The sequence below is a fragment of the Pantherophis guttatus genome, chromosome 1, assembly GCF_059756535.1.
Source record: "Pantherophis guttatus breed Tessera chromosome 1, ASM5975653v1, whole genome shotgun sequence".
In the NCBI taxonomy this organism is placed as follows: Eukaryota; Metazoa; Chordata; class Lepidosauria; order Squamata; family Colubridae; genus Pantherophis; species Pantherophis guttatus.
The window spans coordinates 340,160,892-340,176,321 of record NC_142063.1 but is presented as its reverse complement, the minus strand read 5'-3'; the positions used below and the strand labels follow the sequence as shown (position 1 = coordinate 340,176,321).

At 42.8% G+C, this 15,430-nt stretch overlaps 1 protein-coding gene across 8 annotated transcripts in view; it reads right to left on the bottom strand.

Annotated features, from left to right (window-relative positions):
- ACACA (acetyl-CoA carboxylase alpha) overlaps positions 1-15,430 on the bottom strand; it is a 280,148-nt gene that overhangs the window by 146,703 nt on the left and 118,015 nt on the right. For 4 of the 8 annotated variants that reach the window (XM_087883446.1, XM_060693230.2, XM_087883450.1 and 1 more), the window contains one exon: positions 3,612-3,635. The exons of the other annotated variants lie outside the window; for them this stretch is intronic. In XM_087883446.1, the coding sequence (XP_087739572.1) occupies positions 3,612-3,635 (24 nt within the window). The remainder of the gene's footprint in view (positions 1-3,611; positions 3,636-15,430) is intronic. 8 annotated transcript variants of the gene reach the window in all.

Genomic DNA, 15,430 nt, shown 5'->3' with positions numbered 1-15,430 from the left:
AGTGTTAAAATTGGTTCAGGTGTATGCAAGTATAACCCTGCGTGTTCATTTAGTAGCCATTCTGTCGGGGCAACACAACCCAGGAGTGACTTTTTGGGGCTCCTAAGGATACAAATATTATAAATGGGAGCCTGGTCTGGAATAAAATAGCTTCTTATATTCCAGGGACAATTTGGAGAGTTGGTCATAGGGTTCAAGATGGCAGCCAGTCAAAGCCCCACCCCTTTTTAACAAGGAATGTACCTTAAAGGAGGCGGGGTTTCAATTGTCCCATGGCAGCCGCCATCTTTTTTTTTTTTATCATCCCCACGGACACTCCTACATAGCATATTTCTTCTTCAAGCAATGGGTCGGATGAACCCATCACCTCTCCAATGGAGAGCAACTTCCTGGTACTGAGGAACAACTGCTAGATGACTTTACTGTTGGTCATCATGGAAGGACTCACAAGTCAACATCTGGAACCCAACTGATGGCTCGCCTTGACTTACGTCTACCCGTCTCGTCATCTCTCTCCCGCAACATGGCCAGCTGAAATGGCTGATTCAACAGTGCAGCATTCCAGATACTGATTGATACCCTGTACCACTAGAGATCATTCCCAACATCTGCTGAGCATTTTGATTCAGAAGAAGGCATTCCATGCACCAGTCCACACGCCAGCCACTTGTGATATCACAACAGCAGCCGATCCCTTGCTGATTTGTAAAAAGTATCTCTTGTTTGTGGCAGGCGTCTCCAAACTTGGCAACTTTAAGACGTATGGACTTCAATTTCCAGAGTTCTGGGGGTTGAAGTCCACAAGTCTTAAAGTTCTTAACTTTGGAGACCCCCCGGTCAATGGCAAGGGAATTGCCAGACAGCAGGTGTTTGTGTGCATCCATTTGTGTGAAACTAGAACTCCTTCAAGAAAATAGTGACATCAATGGATGTTACAGGATGAGTCCCTCACAAACAGAAAACAGAAGATTGTAGTCCGAAGGTTCAAATACCTCTACAAAAAAAAACCATCACTTCACCACAGAGGAAATGATCGAATTGTTTGTTGTGTAGATTAAAAAAAAAATCCCTACCTATAAAAAAAAATCTAATACGTTGGGTGGTTAAGGAAAAAAAAAAATTAGACTTGTCCAGAGCATGCTAGCTTGTGAAGTGTGGCGTATTTCCTTCTGACATAGAAAGAAGTTGTCATGTTGGCCTTCTATCTCTTGCCTCAAATGGTGCAGTGATTACTACTTTAGTGAGAAATAGGCCTGAATATAGAATGAGCCAGTGAGTTCCCGCTTATCTCTACCCACCCACCCACCCACCCTCTCCAATTTGCCTTAAAGCCATATTTGCAAAATTGCATTTAAAGGAAAGAAACAACACGGGAAAGAAAAGAACAACACCGTTCTGGAAGACGGCTAAGCAAATACATTCTCTTCGGAGTGAGAGGCTGTACATCTTTCCTGACAAATGACTATATAATAATTATGTTCTCAGCCAACCACTTTCCACCCACCCACCCTCCCTGGAAAGCCGTAATGAATTGTTGGCATTAAAAAAAAAAAAAGTTAATTTAAGGCAGAGGAAAGTTATCTCTGCCAAGGCATTCAAACTGGAGAGAATACACCCCTCAGCCAACTGGAGTTACTGGTGGAAGATTTAACAAGCGGGGAGAAAACCAAAGTACCGCTAGAAACCATTGACTGGGCCGTTCCCCATCCCAAAATCATTTTCACACACGATGGACTAGAACAGGGTTCTTAATTCGAGTCCACAGATCGCTTTGATGTCTATAGATAAGAGTTTAGGAGTCATCTGACCCGGGCTGGAAAAAACATTACAACTTTAGTTTTTCAGCCAGCAACCCATGTAGGTATGGCCTTATTTCGTTGCCTGGTCTCCAAAAATGCTCATTATCTTTAACAAATCTCTCTATTTGAAGTAATTTGAGATTATTTTATTTATTTTTGTTTATTAAAAATTTTATGCCATCCATCTCCCTTCACAAGGTGAACGCTGGCAGGCTTACACGTTCTCTTTTTAAAATATTTTTGATAGACGAATCTGAACAACTTTACAGTATGATGTACATCTATGCATTTTACTTCATGCATTTAAATAATGTTTATGATAAGGGGTTTCGTAGGTTTCTCCAGACTTTCAAATGGATCTGTAGCCCAAAGGGATTTTAAAAATCCTGCTCTTTTCTTGTCGTTGGGGCGCAACTTCTATTTGCTTCCCCCTGCTGTAAAAGGGTGTGTGCTAGTCTTCAAACCCAATTCTTGGTCCCGATCCAGTAATAAATTTTATTTCTTTAGGACCTGGGGAATTAAGCACCAGTTCCTTCAGGGATATGAGTTCCAAATGCTTTTCACAAGCAAAGGGTATCCATCCCACCGACCCCCAGTGTTTTAATTCAAATACTTTGTAAAACTTTTCTTCCCCTGGGCATTTTTGAAAAATGGACTTGGCCTTCGTCTGAGGGAAGCTAATGGCAGCTTTCTTAGGGAAGGCCAGGTAAGTGAAGACACAACATCCCTTCTACTCACAGGTGAGCAAACGCTGACAAGGATATTCTGCAACCTCTTCCCTAAAATAAGATTTAGGGTGTAGGCAAATGAAAAAGTTAAGGCATCTGCATTCAGAACCTTCCCCAGCTGGAAAATTTGACATTCACTAGTTTGTGATATGGGTCAATATCCAGAAAACCTGGAGAATTATTATTATCTTTCCAATATACAGGTAGTCCTCAACTTACAACCGTTCATTTAGTAACCATTCAAAGTTACGACAGCACTGGAAAAAAAAGGGACTTGTGACGGTTTTTCACACAACAGTTGCAGCGTCCCCGTGGTCACGGGATCAAAATTCAGACGCTTTTGGCAACTGAGTCACATTTATGCAGTGTCCCAGGATCATATGCAGTGTCCCAGGATCATGTGATCCCCTTTTGCGACTTTCCGGCAGGCAAAGTCAATTGGGGAAGAAACACTCACTTAACAATCGTGTTATTAACTTAACAATGGCAGCAATTCACTTAACAACTGTGGCCAGGAAAGTCGTAAAACAGGGCAAAACTCCCTGAACAACTGTCTCGCTTAGCCACAGAAATGTTGGGCTCAATTGTGGTCATAAATTGAGGACTATCTGTGTATTTTTCTTTTTTTTTAAACCACTTGGAGTAAAGTTACTCATTCTGCTTTAAATCCCGATTGGTGAGTGGGCCAGCTGGGGTCCATCTTTGCTACCCAAGGGAAAAGAAAGGGAGGAAGGAAAAATGACCAATTTTTGCTTCAAGATCTGGAACAGGATTTTAAGGCAGGTAAGGTAAGTCTTGTGCGCTAGTGAGGTTAATTTTTATAGCATGCCAAAAGAAAGGATAAAGAGAAGAAAAAACACAGAAACATTCAAAGGGGAACAGAGGAAAACATTAAAAACAAACCCTGAAAATAAGGATTAGAGATTGGTATAGTTTTGAGCGGGAACCAGATTCCAAAATAAATAAATAAATAAAAAAGTTAGGTTGTTAAAAACCCAATTCTTTTAAAAAATTGTGTTAAAACTACACATTCTTCTGACAACTAGCTACTTTTTAAAAGAGCTAAAAAGGAGAATTACTGTACCTGTTGAGCGTGGGAATGTTCCCTCTGTAATTAAACAACCACAGTTAGTTAAAGATTGGTTAGTGGAAGCCATCATTAAAATGAATAAATCAATAATTTAAAAAAAAAATAATCAGAACTGTCATTCAAGCCAGTGTGCAAAGCAGAAGCTGTAAGAATTACATTTCTAGAGGTGGGGGAAAAAATAAACATATTTATTTTCTGGCGGCATTCATGGGACATAAAAAAAAAGGGCTTATCCATCAATATCCTGAAACGTGAAAAAAAAATCAAGCGCAAAAAGATGCTTTGGAAAACCATTTTCTTCTTTCTTGACACTTGTTAAGCTATGAAGTTCTTCCTCAAGACAATTCCATATAAAATTATACAAAATTAGCTGCATTTAATTCTTTTTTTGGGGGGGAAAGGTGTTATCAAACTATTCTTTATACATTTACGACCCTTGCAATTGTATCGCCGCTTTCTTACAGAAATAAGTTGTACTGAAATTGAGAGGGAACGCTACCAAACTATAGGACATTTTGCCCTTTTAATGTTAAGTAAAACAGAATGAACTGAAAACCAGCTTTTGAAAATGGCATTAAGGCATTGTAATTCTTTGTAAGATTATTGATACAGTACAAAGTGGGTTATGGAAACAATAGGCCTATTGTCTCCATTGAATCCTCCGTGCATGGGGTGGGGGGAATATTTCAGGGTCCTGAAGAAGGCAAATTTAACTTTCTACACCATTTTTGGATCTAATTCCTCTTCTTTATCTCGGTGTAAATTATATTTCATCCAAAAAGAGCAACTATCTAGATCAGGGGTGTCAAACTCAAAGTCTGCGGGCCGGATCAAGCCCGCGGGGTGCTTAGATCTAGTCTGCGGGGCCACCCTAGAAACAGCAAAGGACCGGCCCATGGTGAGTCTGCCAGCGAAAACAGAGCTCAGGAGGGCTGCAGGCCCCCAACTCCATTTTCGCTGGCGGAGGGCTGCAGGAGGCCGTCCAGCTGAAAATGGATGCCAAGCTGGCCACGCCCCTTGGCCAGGCACCCAGCCCCACCCACCCCCCACCGAGGTCAAACATTACCCTGTGTCAACTTTTATGCACCCTCAATGAAATCGAGTTTGACACCCCTGATCTAGATATAGTATGTATTCCTGTAGGAGAAGGAGTGACAGAATCTGGAGGTGGAGTCAAAAGAGGAACCAGCCTAGAGTCTCTACATAGTCACAAACGGACTAAGGCCAACCCCTCTTGAATTCTGTTAACCATTATCTAGCGCCAAAATAGTGCTAACCGTTAGTTGACTAGATTCCTGTGCATACGCATGAGCAATGAATCGCTTTGGTTGGAATTTAACCTGTGTCTTTCACTCCTGAAGTTGCAATGGACACCATTTGGAAGCGAATATCAGAATGTTGTGAATTTCATATACCACATCAAAACAAAACAAAAAATCCATCATCATCATAAAAGAAAAAGATGTGAGTCTATGGCCACAAGGAGTGACGTCACTTCTGTCAGCGTTCCAGAAAACCCCCAACTCCCAGTAAAGACCGGGCTGCCAACTTCCTCTAGCCCACTACTTAATCCCACTGCGATATACATTATTTAATTACATTCATTTTTCAGCCAGGATGAACAGAAGCAAGTCAGGAGGTCAAATTTTACTACTTACCAGTACCAATTGATAGCATAAGCATTATAGAGAATTTGCTGCTGAAGGGAGTTCCCAAAACTGCTTTTCAAAAAGCAACTGATTTCTTTACTTTTTCCTTGAAAATGTATACCTATATCAGTGGTGGGTTGCTACCGATTTGCCCCGGATCGGGCGAACCGGTAGCAGCAGCAGTGGGAGGCTCCACCCACCTGCCCAGACGCTTCTGCACATGTGCAGAAGCGTTGCACAAGTGTGCACGCGCCCATGAGGGAACCGGTAGCGACGGATTTTGAAACCCACTACTGACCTTTATACTACACAAGTCAAAAAGAGGTCTGTGAAAATATCTACAGACCCCTCACATCCTGGACATAAACTGTTTCAACTCCTACCCTCAAAACGACGCTATAGCGCACTGCACACCAAAACAACTAGACACAAGGACAGTTTTTGCCCCCATGCCATCACTCTGCTAAACAACTAATTCCCACAACAGTCAAATTATCTAGTAAGCCTATATTACTATTATTCTTCTCATCTTTCCTATTACCTATCTTCTTACGACTATAACTTTGTTGCTTGTATCTTTACAATTGGTATTGTTTTATTTCGTTTCCTAGTATGATTATGTTGATTGCTTATTTAGTATCCTGTGACTAAGTGTTGTATCTTATGATTTATGATGAATGTATTTTTTATGATGACTATGCTCATGGTTTATCACTTATAGCTTTTATGTGCCCTGTTTCCCTGAAAATAAGACCTCCCCTGATAATAAGGCCAATCAGGCTTTTGAGCGCATGCGCTAAAATAAGCCTCCCCCCGAAAATAAGCCTTCCCCGAAAATATTTAAACGCAGAGTTAGAAATCAGGTAAAATGGCAAGAGGAACCCCACCTTGCTCCACGCGCCCCAAAATAATAAGACCTCCCCGAAAATAAGGCCAAACACTTATTTCAGGGTTCAAAAAAATATAAGACAGGGTCTTCTTTTCGAGGAAACATGGTACACTAAGAAGTTATGCACCGAAGATAAAATTCCTTGTGTGTCTGATCACACTTGGTCAATAAAGAATTGAGTTCTACTTCTACTTCTACTTCTACTTCTACTCCTACTCCTACTCCTACTCCTATTCTATTCTTTGTTTCGCTTCTTGTCCAAGAAACTTCTTCAGTTCTGGATGAGAAGCTTTTGGATGAGAAGCAAAATGTTTTCAAGGAAATTTTTTTTTAAAAATCCAGTTTCCTTTTGAAAAGCACTTTTGGGATAACCATGGCCTGGATGACTGAGAATCTCCATAGACATTCGCTGAAGGGAATTGATAACTCAGCAAATTTAAGCCTGGTTACAATTCTGGAATTTGGCCTCCATCTTAAAATGTGTTATACCGATAAAACTGTCAGTAGATAGGAATCAGCAAATGGTGGCTGGCTAGTAGCATTAAGCAAAGCTTAATGTAAGATATAAATAGATTGATAAACTGAAGTGAACTGGTTGATCCAAAGTTGAACATCTTCACCCCTAATTAGAAAAAAAAAAAGCTGTACTTCAGCTTATCAATGCAGCCCTAGACATATCAGACAGATGTTGCCTTTAGTTTGATGCACGTTTATATTAAATAGTGAAACTATTTCTCCATTGTTGTAATTTACAGGCCTAAAAAATGGTTTGGCTAAACTATGATTGCATATATTGTATTATCAATCGGCGCTATACACAAACAAGAATAAAATGGAAGATGGTGAAAGCTCAACCGGAGCTCATCTTAAATTCTTCTAAATTTAACTGGTTATTTCACAGGTTCTTTCAGGAGAAATAAATAATTCACTGAGCACATGGACCGACATTGTATTTTTCAGCTGCAGTTTGTGATTAGGAAGGGTAGAAGCTGCATTATTAAATATGTACTCTCGCTTTCTTCCCCTCTTTCTTTCCCCCTTTCTCTTTCTCTCTTCCCCTCTCTTTCTTCCTCTTTCTCTTTCTCTTCCTCTCCCATCCCTTCTTTTCCTCTCTTCCCCTCTCTTCCTCTCTCTCTCCCCCTCTTTCTTTCTCTCTTCCCCTTTCTCTTCCTCTTTTTCATCTCTTCCTCCCTCTTTTTCTCTTCCTCTCTCCCCCTTTCTTTTTCTTCCCCTTTCTTTCTCTCTCCCTCTTTCTTTCTCTCTTCCCCTTTCTCTTCCTCTTTTCCATCTCTCTTTCTCCCTCTCTTTCTTCCTCTACCTCTCTTCCTCTCTCTCCCCCTTTCCCACTTTCTTTTCCTTCCTTCCCCTCTCTTCCTCTCTCTCTCCCCTCTCTGTCTCTCTTCCCCTTTCTCTTCCTCACTTCCCCTCTTTCTTCCTCTCTCTCTCTTTTCCTTTCTAAACTTTTCTTCCCGTCTCTCTTTCTCTGTCTGTGTATTTGTGTGTGTGTCTGTGCCTGCGTGTATGTGTGTAAAATAGGATTCCCAGGTTCCACATTTATATAACATTTTACCTGGAATTAAATTCAACTGCCCTTACATCTCAATAAATATCTGTTTGCATTGATTTGTTTTGTTTAGATTTGGATTGTGAACAGGGACAGTGGAAAAAAAACATTTTTTCTTTCTTTTTTAAGATTCCACAAGGCAGAATATTCCTGAAACATTCCTTGAAATGCTCTCACACACATATACAGGTAGTCCTCGACGTCCAACAGCTCATTTAGTGACAGTTCGAAGTCACTAAAGCACAGAAAAAAGTGACTTATTACCAGTGGTGGGATTCAAATAATTTAACAACCGGTTCTCTGCCTTAATGACCGGCTGGGTGGGCGTGGCCATGGTGGGCGGGGCCAGGGGGTGTGACAGACAGCACTCGGTCTCCTGCACCCCTCTGGGAGCAAAAACAAGCCACAGGGAGGACGTGCTGCCCCTGGCGCCCCGTTTTTGGGCCTAGTAGGCCTCTCTGCAACCTCCTGGGAGCCAAAATGGGGTGCATGGGGACTCCTGGAAGGGGCGAGGCGGGGCCAGCCAGCAATTTAACTACCGGTTCGTCTGAATCAGCCCGAACCGGCTGAATCTCACCACTGCTTATGACGGTTTTTCACACTCACAAACATTGCAGCATTCCCCAGGGTCACATGACCAAATTTGGATACTTGTCAACAGTCTCATATTCGTGACGGTTGCAGCATCCCAGGGGTCACGTGATCCGCCTTTTGCGACCTTCCAACAAGCAAAGTCAACGGGGAAGCCAGATTCACCTAACAACCGTGTTACTAACTTGCCAACTGCAGTGACTCACTTAATTATTGTGGCAAGAAAGGTCGCAAAATGGGGAGAAACTCACTTAACCGCTGTCTTGCTTAGCAACAGAAATTTGGGTCTCATTTGTGGTCGTTAAGTCAAGGTCTACATGTATCTTTCTCGTGGTATTCGATACCAGCCGTGGTTTTTGTCCATCCAGTGAAGTCAATGACCATTCAACAGGAGTGTGTGGGGAAGCCTGAAGGAACTTGTGAGATGATATTTCAGCCGATTCATTTTTATGGCCTTGAATGAAAAGGACAGGTCCATCATCTGATTATATGGACTGTGTCATATAAAATACTGAACCGTCTTTTCAAGGGAGCATTGCTCAAAATTTAATGGGAGCACGCTCAAAATAAAATCTAATAAATAACATAAAATAAAATCGTCCCTAGGCTTTTACGCCTCTTTTACATTTGCCTGGAATAGGTGGCCATGAGAATAACAGGAGAACGGAGTTGGAAGGGACCTTGGAGGTCTTCTAGTCCAACCCACTGTTCCAAGCAGGAGTATCGCACAGAGAACGGCTCCAAAGGTTGTATCATAATATCGCTTTTTAATTCTGGGAATGAGGGAACTATTCACGATCCTTCTCCCTCTAGAGTAACATTTTCTTTATGAACATATGGAAGACGTCCAAAATAACTACTCAATGTAATCAAAATTCATTTTAAGTTTAGGCACAATGAGTCTCTTTAGATTCACTGGACAGTGTGGTCCTTGTTATTAACTCTGTTATAATGCCTGATCTTGTGGTAAAAAATGGAGCAGCTCCACATAGTTCCTAAAGCTGTCATCCAATTGTAATACAGGTAGTCCTTGACTTACAACCAGGTTGCTTAGCAACCATTCAAAGTTACAATGGACACCCCATCCCCCGCCAAAAGATATGTATATGACCTTTGTTCTGAAGTTCTGACATCATCCCCCACCGCAATCCATGAGTGCATTTTGGGTGCTTGGCAACTGCCTGGCATTGATGGTTCTTTGTAGCATCCTCCAGTTATGCGACCACAACTTAACAATTTTTTTTTTAAATAGAAATTTAGAATAGAAAAATAGAAGTGTTGATGAAACACTTCATCAAGTGTTTTGATGACTCACTTTATGACCGTTATGACTTATGATCGTCATTGTCGGACTCAATTACGGTCATCAGCCGAGGACTATCTGTATGCAAGAATAAATGTTAGCCTTTTGCTGCAATTTGTAATGTGACAGAAAGCAGAACATGATGAAATACATATATTGTAGAATAAAACGGCTTGCCTTTAATTGGTTAGATTTAAATTTAAATTAAATTCGGTGTTAGTTCTGTCTCTGCCTGCTTTTTTTTTTTTCTTCTAACCAGCTTTGCTTTCTGGTGGCTCCAGCTACTCAAAAGTCTGATCACCAGTCACAGAAATGTCCAGCAGAATAACGATATTCCCATTACGTATTGAGTGCGCGGGGGTCTCTGTGTTTAGAATTTACATTAAAATCAGAGGAGAGGAACTGTTTGTGGTTTTTTTTTATTTTTTATTTTTTGCAAATTAATTTTCTGATTCTTATTTCGGATAGGAGAATGTATTTGCAGGAAAAGATGAGCCTTTTGTCCATTTGTACCACTACATGCAATAATACAGACACCTAGAAATATCTCCCAGTTCCGGAGAACACTTCTGTGATTGACATAATAGGCTGTCCCCAGGTCTTAAATTTGCCAAGATTGGACACCCCTTGCACAGGGGTGGGATTCAAAAATTTTAGCAACCGGTTCTCTGCCTGGTTGCTGGGTGGGCGTGGCCATAGTGGGCTGGGCCTACTCAGCCTCCTGCACCACGACGGGGGGAAGGCGTTTTTGCCCTCCTCCAAGCTCCGGAGGCTTTCCTCGAGCCTCCGGGAGGGCAAAAACGGCCTCACCCGAGCTCCAGAGGTCGGAAACAGGCTCGTTTCTGGACTTCTGGAATTTCCAGGAGGCCCGTTTTCTCCCTCCCCAGGCTCCGGAGGCTTTCCTTGAGTCTCTGGAAGGGTGAAAACTGTCACTGCGTTATTTTATTTGCCAGCTGAACTCATCATTTCTGGACTGTCAGACTCTCCGTAGCTTGCCAACTTCTTATCAGTAAGCTACGTGTTTCCGCATCCACCCACATTCCTTCACTTGCTTCACACACTCTTTCCTTTGTTCTCTTTCCAGCAAGGTCCGGCTGAGATAGCCGGCAAGAATTACTTTCAAAAATGTAACAATTAACTTTTCTTAGTTAGTGAGGTGTTTTATTTTCTTTATAACAAATAAATGAGTTTTATTAGAAACTTCTCTTCGCGTTTCTTTTTCGGAATATTGCAAACAAGGAGAAGCCACGATTCATCTCCTCTAATTAAACCAGGGTAATTAGTCCCAGAGCCAAACATGGGATTAATAAATGCCCTGACAAAAACAGCCTCCCCAGGCTCCAGAGGTCGGAAACAGACTCGTTTCCAGACTTTCGGTACTTTCAGGAGGCCCATTTCCCACCCCTACCCCCCAGGCTCCGGAGGCTTTCTGTGAGTCTCCGGGAGGGCAAAAACGGCCTCCTCGGGTTCCAGAGCCCGGAAACAGGCCCGTTTCCCGACTTCCGGAACTTCCAGGCGGCCAGTTTTTCACCCTCCCAGAGCCACTGTGTGGGCGTTGCACTTACCTGGCATCCAAAATGGGCTGCGTGGAGACTCCTGGGAGGGGCAGTGTGGGCAGGACCAGCCAGTCCTTGCAACTATCAGTTCGGCGAGCCAGATATAATATTAGCATCCGGTTTGCCCGAATCGGCTGAATCCCACCCCTGCCCCTGCTGTAGACCATGAAACTTTACATTAGATTCCACCAATCTAATATTCCCCAAGTTTTGGGGGATGCAACGTCAAGAATTCTCAGCTAGCCTGGCTGTTGGGAAGCATGGGAGTTGTGATCCCAAGATAAGCCAATGGTTTTTAGATGGGAAAGCTAGGATTATATTGCATTACATCTATGTTGCTGATAAGATAACACGACTCGCTTTTTCAGAAGGCGAAAAAACCAGAAATCTGGACAACAACGCAAGACAAATGGAGGCAGAACAAAATGGAAACACAATACAGCCCGGACAAAGATCCCAGTTTATTCATTAATTCATTAGATTTTTATCCTGCCTTTATTACATTATACGGGAAGTCCTGGAGTTACAACCACTCGTTTAGCGACCGTTAGAAGTTACAACAGGACTAAAAAAAGTGACTTATGACTGTTTTTCACACTTACGACCATTGCAGCATCCTCACGATCATGTGATCAGAATCCGGATGTTTGGCCACTGGCTCATATTTATGACGGTTGCAGTATTCCGGGGTCATGTGATCCCCTTTTGCGACCTTCTGACAAGCAAAGTCGACGGGGAAGCCAGATTCACTGAACAACTGTCTTATTAATTTAACAACCACAGTGGTTCACTTAACAATTGTGGAAAGAAAGGTTGTGAAATAGGGCGAAGCTGACTTCGCAACTGTCTCGTTTAGCCACAGAGATTTTTGGCTCAACTGTGGTCATAAGTCGAGGACCACCTGTATGCAGTCGTGGGATTCAAATAATTTAACAACCGGTTCTCTGCCCTAATGATTTCTTCCAACAACCAGTTCACCAAACTGCTCAGAAAGGTAACAACCGGTTCTCCTGAAGTGGTGCGAACTGCCTGAATCCCACCACTGCCTGTATGTAACTCAAGAAAGCAAACACTCCTTAAGTACTCCTTCCTTCTCCTATTTGCTAACACTTTGGGTATTTCGCAGGCCTCCCTGTGAAATGAGCACAGGCCTCTCTCTCTATTGCTTTTTCTGCTCTGATGTGTCAGTTTGAAAATAATGAACTCATCCCATCCTCCCCACAGCAAGGGGACATCATTTGAGTATCATTTGCAACACGGGTAGGATAGCAAATGGACAATCTTTTCAGAAGAATCAGCAGCGTGGAAAGAATTGGTGATTGGGAGGCTGCACAGTTGGAGCGTACCGTCCAGGGTGTCTCCAGAGCACGTCCGGTTGTAATTTACGCGGTTCAAGTACCAGGTGCACCTAGGATTTGCTCCTGGTCTTGAGTAGGGAAGCAGAGAATATGCGAACAGAGAGAAGGAAGAGACATAGTACAGTAGTCCCAAAGGTGCTTTTTTTTCAAGAGGCAACTGGACTTTCTGGTTTTTCCTTTGAAGATGTTTCGCTCCTCATCCAAGAAGCTTCTTCAGCTCTGACTGGATGGTGGAGAATGGAAAGATTTCAGAGGTGGTATTCAGCCGGTTTGTACCGGTTCGCGCGAACCGTTGGCGGAAATTTGGCCAAGATCACCGAACCGGTAGCGATGGCCGGCTGGCCACACCCCCGAACCGGTCCCCCAGTCGCCACTCGTTAGCCCCGCCTGCCATGTTCGTCACTGCCATGTTCTTCGCGCACATGCATCCCATTGCCTTGCAAGTCCAATGGGATGTGCATGCGCGAAGAACAGGGCGGCGACGGCAGCAGCTTTTTCCGTGACCTCTGATACTTTTCGGCAGCCAGCGGCCAGCCACCTCTTTAAGAGCCTCTTTGCGGCTCTGGTGGCTGAGAGGCTTCTTTGCCAGCCTGTCAGAAGGTTACAAAAGGGGATCACATGACCCTGGGGCATGGCCACCGTCGTAAATATGAGTCAGTTGCCAAGCGTCTGAATTTTAATCACATGACCATGGAGATGCTGCAAGGGTCGTAAGTGAAAAAAATTGTCATAAATCGCTTTATTTTTTCAGTGCTGTGGTAACTTTGAACGGTCATGAAGCAAACTGTTGTAAGTCAAGGACCACCTGTAATTGGTATCTGGCTGGGGAATTATGGGGGTTGAAGTCCACCCCTCTTAAAGGTTGAGAAACACTATGCTAAGATATCTCTATGTCACCATACTTTGGGAGGAAACAAGGAGGGTCCCCATAGGCGGCCATTGCAGGGGCTAAGAAGGGTGTGGGGAGGTGATAGAAGCTAGTAGAAAGCCTAGCCGTTATAAAAGCAATAGCAATAACACTTAGACTTATATACCACTTTACAGTGCTTTACAGCCCTCTCTAAACGGTTTACAGAGTCAGCATATTGCCCTCCAACAATGTGGGTCCTCATTTTACCGACCTCGGAAGGATGGAAGCCGGAGTCAACCTTGAGCCGGTCAGGATCGAATTCCTGGCAGTGGGTAGACTTAGACTGCAATTAGCAACAGCACTTAGACTTATATACCGTTTTACAGTGCTTTACAGCCCTCTCTAAGTAGTTTACAGAGTCAGCCTCTTGCCCCCCAACTATCTGGGTCCTCATTTTACCCACCTCGGAAGGATGGAAGGCGGAGTCAACCTTGAGCCTGGTGAGATTTGAACTGCCAAATTGCAGTTCAATAAATAATAAAGCAGTTTATTAAGGGTAGTCCTTGACTTATGACCACAACTGAGCCCAACATTTCTGTTGTTAAGTGAGACATTTGTTAAGTGAATTTTGCCCCATTTTACAACCTTGCTTGCCACAATTGTTAAGTGACTCACTGCAGTTGTTAAGTGAGGGACCCAGTTGCTAAGTGAATCTGGCTTCCCCATTGACTTTGCGTGTCAGAAGGTCACAAAAGGGGATCATGTAACCCTGAACACAGCAATGGTCATAAATATGAAGCAGTTACCAAGCACCTGAATTTTGATCACGTGATCCTGGGGCTGTTGCAAAGATTGTAACTGTGAAAAACCATCATAAGTCACATTTTTTCAGTGCCATTGTAACTTTGAACAGTCACTAAACACACTGTTGTTAAGTCAAGGATTACCGGTACAGATAGTCTTTGATTTACAACCATTCATTTAGTGACCGCTTGAAGTTACAAGGGCACTCAAAAAGTCACTTATGACCAGTTTTCAGACTTACAACCATTATAACATTTCCCCATGGTCATGTGATTAAAATTCAGGTGCTTGGCAACTGGCATGTACTTATGACGGTTGTACTGCCGCAAGATCACATGATCACCATTTATAACGTTCCCAGCTTCCAACAAGCAAAGTCAAAGGGCGAAGCCAGATTCGCTTAACGACCGGATGATTCTTTTAACAACTGCAGTGATTTGCTTAAGAGTGGCAAATAAGGTTGTAAAATGGGACAAAGCTCACTTAACCACTGCCCTGCTTAGCAAGAGAAATTCTGTGCTCAGCTGTGGTCGTAAGTCCATATGGTCCACCTGTAAGGACCATATTCAAACTTCCATTAAAAAAAAACCCACCAACAACAGACACTTAGCACCACCTCGCTAGAAGCACTGAATAGGCATCACTCCCCAAATACATTGTTTAAGATTTTGTAAATCTTAATAAATCCCAGCATTTATTTCCTCTTTTAAAAAAAAATAAAATCCACAGCTATAAAAAATTTTTTAAAAAAAATCCAGAGGTCTACAGAACAATAATAAAAAATGGCAAGAAGGTACGAATTTTTGGCACCCGTGTGAAAAACTTCAGGACAGTTTCTGTCCCCTCTCTCAGCTAGCAAACCAGAATGATCTCAGTAAAAAAAAAAGGGGGGGGGGGTTGCAAATGAGCCTCATTTGCATCATTTAGCCTTTCTCGATGCGTTCGTAAATTTCTCAAGGATGGGGTGCGCGTAACTCAGGCTCCTTTTCTAGATTTTCTAGAAGAGCCACAGGGCAAAGATTTTAAGTGTAACCTGGTCTTTGGCTTTGGCTGTCTGTTCTGCCTTCTGAAAACCAGAAGGAGATGTCAGTCGAATTTCCAAATTTCCCTCCGTAAGACATCATCAGTTCAAACTTTAGAGTAGAATAGAATAACAGAGTTGGAAGGGACCTTGGAGGTCTTCTAGTCCAACCCCCTGCTTAGGCAGGAAGCCCTACACCACTTCAGACAAATGTTATCCAACATCTTC